Consider the following 8,441-nt stretch of genomic DNA (forward strand, 5'->3'; position numbering starts at 1 on the left):
TCTTTTTTATAGAAATCATAACATATCCCTGAAAATCAATTAACTTCCGTCACTATATTCTTTTATCGTAGACTGACTGTTAAGAGTTTGTGTTTCTTGGGAAGGGGGGGGGGGCAAAGTTATTTTGATATGGTTACTTTAATTCTTAAATTTTAGTGAATTTGAAAAAATTATCAGTTCTTGATCCCCTGACCTATAACCGCTTTTCTGGATCTGTCTATGGGAATATAATGCCAAATCTTAATTAAACTTATATCTTCATAGATTCTGTTTCAGATTCTTAGTTTAAAGTTCTGATGTCTGATGATAGTGTGAAAATAGGCGAAATATTACAAAAGTTGCATTATAATCTCTTTATCATAGATTTATAAAAGAGAGAAAAAAAGTGTTCAAGGCGAGGACAATCACCGCTCTATGACGGAAAAGTTTTATTTTTCTAAAATTATGTTGTCGGCAATGTCATCTTCAACATATTAGATTCATATATTGTCTTGAAAGACATATTGATTGAAAATTGTTTTTAGACTTATTTAGTCGAAAATGGGTACGTTTATATTAAATGATTCTAGCTATAAAGATTTATTTTTGAATATGAACGGACCAGGTTTCTATTCGAAGTCTTGTGTTTAAATTACGGAAAAGTAAATGCATTGTGTTTTTTAATGGCGTCTGAACCCATTCTAAAAGTCGAATGTTTCTGAAATGAAAAAAATGAGGATATCATAATGAGCATTGATTTATGTCGAAAAATATACAAACAATACAAACATGTGAGCAGGGAATAAATATGGACCCCCCCGGAATACCAGAGATGGGATCAGGTGCTTAGGAGGAGTAAACATACCTTGTTGATCGGTCACATCCGCTGTGAGCCCTGTGTATTGATCAAGTTAACGGAGTAAAAATTTTGTGATCAAATTTAGTATAAAAACAAAGGTCTAACAGTTGGGTGAAAGAAGTAAGCCAAAAAAATCGACCCAAGATAAATTAAATGATAGGTTGAAAAACCTTATTTGTCTCAACAAATTCGTTTCTTTAAAGCAAACTGACACACAAACATCAAGAAGACACTGTAGTATATTGTGGTTAACGCATTCAGTCTTACGCCTATTATGAGCTTTGGAAAAAAATCGAATAGTTTGTGAAGCCCTTTTTTCCATTTTACATACCTTTAAAACATAAGTGAAAATATATTACGTGTATTTATCAATAAGTTATGACATAAACTTGAGACAGTGTCTTTGGATTATACTCCCCTTATATACGCCTTCATTCTTCAAGAAGTATTCTACTCAAATCAAACATAGCATTTCTGTATCAATCGTGACAAAACGCAAATCAAGTATCGCACAAACAGCAGCAATGATAGCACATTTCATCAAATTCTATATTTATTTATTTCTGTTTAACTTCTTTCGACTGATAAATGTTTCTCTTGTGATAATAAATGCCAAAACTTTTTTCAAAACTCTTTAAATCGCGATAATTTTATCAAAAAACAATAAATCTTAATTTCATGCAAATCACAAAAAGGATCCTAAAAAAGTATAGCCATCGCAAAAATATGTTGCAAACATAGCATAGCATTCACTCAAAACAAGAATAGCCCAATTTCTCTAAAAAGCGTAATTTATAGAAATCAGATGATGTTTCGTGGGTGGATTGAGGCGAAAACTAAGATACAATAACTTTTACAACAGAATATAGTTTGAAAAAATCAAAAACAATTGAAATAATTCAAAAAGAGCGAAAATCGCATTTTAACTCAGTAAATGAGAATGGTATCGAATTTCTAACATGTTTCAACTTAAAAATTTTCTCAAATGAATTTACATTGATTCTATAAAGGTTTAATAAGTTTTCTAATTTCTTAAAGTTACTTTTACCCATATTTTGCCTGCAGAATTTTCTTTTTTACCCATAATGCATCAGAGTACCCAAAGCAATATAGCAAGTGATCCAAATCAAGTAGATTTTCGATTAGCACTTTGTATACAGTGTTAAGGAAATACGGCAACATCACGTTACGAAAATAACATTTTACAGCACCGCTATCTCGAAATGATGGTCTTCCTTCACGCATGTCATCCTGTAAACTGTTCCTTCCGTCTGAAAATTTTATTTTCAACTTAATACTTAAAAACGGCTTATGATACTATATTTTTCCGACTGTTTACAGAATTAAAGGGTCTCTGCTGGTGTTTTTCCGATGTCTACGCAGAATTTTATCACAGCTTACTGCTCCGCCTATTCCGAAAAAGTCCCTTTTTCGAACAAAGCCGAGCCTGTCTTAATAGATTCTAAACTAGATTTCTCAGCCATTTCTGAACTTTGAACGTTCAAATTTTGCAATTTTTTAATTATAACTTTTGTCAATCTCATAATATAAAAGCAATCCGAATTTTCGCAGAATTTTACAAAATACAATGAAATTTATAAAGTGATAAATAACTTTTTTAATTAAAATTTTGCGGTGCTCCGGGTCACCATCCCAAGTCTAATAATGAAGGCATTATTATAATCATTTATTTGAAATTGAATATAATCTTATATTTTATTTAATATTAAGTAAAGGATCTTAAATATGTTAATAATAAATATCAATGACACCATCTTTCTTTAAATTTGAGCTTGTCCACGAACTTTACGGAAAGCCCTCGTAGTTAATACAAATAAGCCTAGCTTTTGAGTGACAATATGTGCAGTGCGTGCACGTACATAATGACCTCAGTTACAGGCACGTAGCATCGTTTTTGAAAGTGGGGGCCAACCAGAGAACATTTTTTTTACTTACCTGAAAAATTTGACAAGCAAAAAAAAGTTGCCCAAACTCCAAAATCCTATTTTGTGGTGGTGGGGGGATAGTAGCCAACTTTGACGACAAGTTTCTTTCACTTCCAATTTTTTTCTACATTTTCCTACAATTCCTTGATATCACTATCCTCTGGTAAAAAGTGGGGTGGGGGGGGGCAACCATCCTTTCAATGAACATTTTCTATAGTAAAGTTACTGTTGAGGAAATAAGTGGGGGGCCAGCCCCCCCCCCTGCCCCCCCCCCCTTGTTGCTACGTCCTTGAGTTATTTTCCACCAAGTGACGAACTGTGTCAGTGCACGATAATGTGTGCAGTGAAGATAAACTATGGATTGTATAATCGTTGAAGGCCATGAGGAGTATGGGACTTAAAAGTTGACCTTCCTTAAAAAACGTAAAGAGATAACAAACAGTATAATCAAAAGTCCATAAAACAAGACAAAACAGGAGAAGAGCAGAGCAAAAATGGACCTCCTAATGATCAGAGGTGGGGTCAGATGCCATGAAGGAGTGAACATCCCCTGCTGACCAAGCACACCCGCCCTGTGTAAATATATAATTTTTTCAATGGGTGGCACTGTAGCTCTGCGGTCTGTCAATATATTTTGTTAGGAGAGCTACAGTTCTGCAGCTATGTATCGGCGAAATAACTTAGTAAACGATGACTTTAAACGAGACTTTTGATATTCTCGTTTCATCGACTTGCTTTGCACGTTTCTCCTCGTTTTAGAAATTGCTCATACGTAGATGATTATTTTGCGTATCGAATCAAATGAGATATCAACTGAGACATATACAGGTGAGAAGGTATAGTGCTGTATAAGTTATGGAATTTGACGATTGTAGAGTTAAAATCTACAAACAACAAAATTATGATGATAAGGAGATCGATAAGGCCATCATTAAAATATGTCTGTTTGCCCTCTCACGACCAAGAATAGAAAAAAACGGGTGGGAAGAAAGAAACAAAGCTATTAATGTATAAAAGAAGTAACTGTGTATTAGAGGTTAAAAAAGTTGTGAGTTAGGTCGATTCTATTCAGTCGGTTTGGATTGTGCAGGTTAGCATTTTTTTACTGGTACTTCTAGGAAGGGAATAACCTTAATTCCATGTGTGTTACGTCATCAATTTTAGTGACGTCAAGATAACTACACGTTCTTAGATCTTGACATCAGAGAGGTTAAGTTACTCGTTTTGCGACGAACTTGTACGGGTGACGTCATCAGTTGTTGTGTTCTTCAACATCATGACGTCAAATCCGACAAGTTTGTCTAGAACGTGTAATACACTGTGTACACGTACGACGTAAACGGGTAAAGTTGTGAATTAAATTCTTTATTTTTTTAATTCAGTTGATTGATTTTTATGCAATAAAACTAGAACACTAATCTATCTAAAAAATTTTATAAATGATGATTCCATCAAAGTATTTGGATTTTTGTCAATGGAAAGTTTAACTAAAACCAAACAACATGTTTACTTTTTTGTACGCAGGATTCATTTAAAGAAGACCCTGCCAATGCACCAAATAAAAATTCTTGGCGGTTATTTTTTCCTTTATATTATTTTTTTTTTATTAAAACCTATTTTAGCACCTCTTTATTCTTTAATTTTTTTTAAATAAAATATTTTTTTTGTTACATAACATCAACAAGCACTAGTGACATAACGAAAAATAACCCCTCGCCTGATAAGTTATAGGTAGTAGTTATATGTAAAGTCAAGTGCTTGTGGAGATTGTATTTCATTAACTATTTTTTTTTCATTTTGTACTAGCTTGAAAGCTTGTCCTGTAGAAATACAAGAAGCAAAATATTTAGAGGGCTTCACTGCAGTGAGATGGCAATACATATAATATTTTTTCACATGACTAGAATAAGTATAAATTCCAATTCACCAGTGATTTTTCAAAATTAAAAATAATAAATGTAATAATAAATACAATGCTATTCAATTAATTTTCTGTACTCTGCATACGTACACGTGTACGTTTAACTTAATCAAATTATTGACGTTGACGTCAAATACTTTAAACGTATTACATTTAGCGGTGAATTCTATTAAGTGATTTTGGCGGAAAGCAGAGTCCGCTAATCCTAGTACATCGCTCTCTTGAATATTAACAATTATAACTAGCACATTCAGACAGCGCTAAATCAAATCAACGCTAACTTGAAAATTGAAGTTCCGCCAAATATCATACACGCCAAATGTAATAAATTTACAGTATAACGGGTACGTCAAAGTTTCGCGTACACGTTGTTACGTCACTTGTAACTAAACCTTTCTCGTAATCTACACGTAATTTAAAACTTGTAGTATTCATAATAAAAAATTAGTCAGTTTATGTGCGAAATTGTAGCGGTTACCCATTATTGAGGGTGTTAGTTTCACGAGCACTTATTCTCACTATGTTTTGAATACTAACTCAAATAAATCTGACGTCACAAAACTGTTAAATAGTAAAAACAAATACAGCAATCGCGGTCACACGGACTGTAACACGTCAACAGACAAATTACAAAAACATGTACGTCAAAGTATAAGCAGAAGTACACGTACGCATACACGTTAAAGATCTCCACCTCTCTTATACTTAAAAAGATACTATCAATACGAGTAAATCGACGATAAAGTTAAAAACACAAAAGTTTAAGCCAATATTGGATTTATGCAAAGAATAAAACTGTTATTTTGTGAAAATTTTTATTGAAAAAAGCAAACAATAAATAAAAACAAAGCAATAAAGTTTATATACATTTTATGGTTCTCATCAGGCACGAACACGTGTAATAAATAGCGATACGAATACCTTTTGTCATCAATTTTGAGCAACTACTATATATAGAATTATTATATTGTTGTATTGCCCACATAAAATATTGCTCTTTCCATGTAAAACAACATGAAAACATGTAAAAGCGTATTTTTCACACATTGTATGAGGAACTGAATGTCTATGATTGGCGTTGCCTAGAAACCCGTTGATTTGTTTACTGGGGAATCCTAGGAGCTCGTAATTTTTGAATCTGCTCAATTCGTTCTCTTCTGAGTTCAGTTTGACATAATTTCTTACAATGATACTGCCTCACTCTGCATTTCTTTCCGCACTCTAGATAATTGTCTTTATACAAGATAAAAGTAGTATTTGTTCTGCAACTGCGCATGCACCTTATAGAGTCCACTAAACATGATGTCTGACATCGATAAAAAGTAAATCTCTGGCGATGGAAGTTGATTATTCTGTTAACTTTTTTGGTGATTCTGGACACAGATTTGATAGCTTGGGACCTGGCCTGTTTCTGTGTTTTGTTAAGAGAATTGACTTTTGCAGACGGAATCTTTGTAGTAGGTTCCTTAGGAGTCGTAGGGTTTGGTGAGGTCATCGTTGGAGGCTCTTGTGTGATGGGAATGGGCGTGGCCTTTGGAGCTTGTGTTACGGATGCAACCGAATTCGAAACTACCGATGAAGCCTGTGAGCCTGGACTAAATACAGCACCTGCATTAAATGAAAGCCCTCCGCTTTTGGATTCGGGAATGATTTGATTAGATCCAGCGGAAGAAGAATCAACAGCGTGAGCAGACGAGGCAGAGGAAGCTTTGTTAAATGACCCCTGAAGTGAGAAAACGTTAACAGATGATTCAGCGTTATAACTAATGGGAGATCCGCCATAAGATGTGATCTCGGAAGCTGAAAACGAGGCAGATGGTTTTTCTGCCACTGGACTGACATGAGTTCCACTGGAATACACTTCCGATGCAGGTAGGATTCCAGGCCCCAACATTTCCGGTTCTGCTTTCTGAACATGTGATGACGAAAATGACTCTGAATTCTGTGATGACTGAGATGTACTCTTGAATGCACCGGCTGATCCCAAAGAAAAAGCACCGTTGGATTCTACCATGGATCCAGACAAGATACCAGACGATTCCGGCATTGATCCGTAACCTGTGGAAGAGGAACCGGTCAAAGAGGCATCGGATGATCCCGCCATGAATTCCTGATTTGACAAATTGCCACCAGGTATCTCCACCATTGATTCTGACCCAGCGGAAGCGGTGCCAGATGTTCCAAAATTTATCCCAGTAGCAGAGGAAGCAGCAATAGATGTGTCAACCACTGATTCAGAACCTAAAGTAAGAGCACCGGAAGCTTCTGCATATAACCCGGGAACAGATGATGAGACTCCGGAAGTCTCAACCATTGATCCGGAACCAGAGGATGAAGCTCTTGACGTATCCAACAGGAATCCAGATGAATCATCCATAACTCCAGAGGTGGTCAAAGTTGGATTGGGGGATTCTGGCATTGATTCGGATCCAGAAAGGGAGTTTCCAAAAGATATGATCTCAGATCTGGAAGCCTGGGGTTCTGTGGATTCCACTAGGGCCCCAGGCAAGCTGCCAGATGAATCAGACATAAAACCTGGATTCGTAGAAGTATCGGACGGATCCACAACAGATTCCGTCTGTGATTTGTTGATGTCAGAATTTGTTTCCTTTGTAGGGGGAGTAGTTAAGGGAGATACAGACTGGGGGTTATCAGGTTCGGGAGTGGCCAGCTCCGTCTCTTGTGTGACCACTGACTCAGAGATCTCGGGTTGTGTTGTCGTCAGCACCATCTGTTGGGTGACCCCTGGCTCTGTTTCTTCGCTGCTGTCATCGGTTAATACAGGTATGATGAATGGTAGAAACAAAATGGCGCAGACGACTAGAAGCTTCATTGTCTCCTAAAGATACAGAGCTTTGATTAGATAGAAGTAAAATCATTAAAATGAAAATATAACAGGAATTTTAAAATACTCCATGGATCAAAATTGTTTTTTTTATTAAAAAAACAATCTTTAGACTTAATGGAAATCTTTTGACCTATCTGTAAGGAATATTCCAACTAACCGATTAACCAAAAGATAAAAGCTATAGCTATTACCGCGTATGACCTTCAAAATGAAGATTGCTTTCGTATTAATATATTTTCTTCGTTTCTAATAATGCTAAAGGATTTCCTCTTTGGATGTTCCTTTGTTTATAATTCCAATCCCGGGACTATGTACAATTGAAACTATTTGATATATGATTTTTCCTTACTTTTATATATCATTCTTTGAAAAAAAAAAGTTTGACTTATTTCCTCTATGAATTTTTTAAAGCTTTTTAATGTTATGACACTGAATATTTACACATAAAACCTATTCTATCCAAAATGTAGTTTAAATAGAAAGCTAATTTTGCTAAAAACAAAAACAAAAACATATTCAAAAAGCACATCAGTATAATGAACGTTGTTTTTATTACTGTAGCGGCTGAAGCAGAGGACTTACCATTTTATATGGTGAATTAAAGATCTATCCACTTCGTCCTGGCGGCTCAGATATTTGTCTATACAATTAAAGGTTCAACAGTTTTAATACCGTCATCAAATTTCTCTCGTTCACCTTCTCCTTGCTATCATCACGAGCTGTCTCTGTCATTATTAGTATTAATTACTTATAATGGGACCGCAAGGTGCACACGGCGTGGAATTTAATGATTTTACATTAATATTAACGAAATTAATAATTAATTTCGATTTTTTAATATCAGGAAATTCAGATCGCATTTTTTGGTTCGTGCACTTTGAATTATTT

The 8,441-nt window shown here is 35.1% G+C and overlaps 1 protein-coding gene across 1 annotated transcript; it reads right to left on the reverse strand.

Annotated features, from left to right (window-relative positions):
* Positions 1-5,587: 5,587 nt before the first annotated feature.
* On the reverse strand, positions 5,588-8,225 carry LOC134252220 (uncharacterized). Its single transcript, XM_062734641.1, has 2 exons — positions 8,136-8,225; positions 5,588-7,544 (listed from the first exon to the last, which is right to left on the reverse strand). The coding sequence occupies exons 1-2, from the start codon at positions 8,136-8,138 to the stop codon at positions 5,808-5,810; spliced, it is 1,740 nt and encodes a 579-aa protein (XP_062590625.1). The 5' UTR covers positions 8,139-8,225; the 3' UTR covers positions 5,588-5,807.
* Between the last annotated feature and the right edge of the window lie 216 nt (positions 8,226-8,441).

This window comes from Saccostrea cucullata, unplaced genomic scaffold, assembly GCF_032062105.1.
Source record: "Saccostrea cucullata isolate Sc308-1 unplaced genomic scaffold, CSIRO_AGI_Scuc_v1 ctg8043, whole genome shotgun sequence".
NCBI classification, from domain to species: domain Eukaryota; kingdom Metazoa; phylum Mollusca; class Bivalvia; order Ostreida; family Ostreidae; genus Saccostrea; species Saccostrea cuccullata.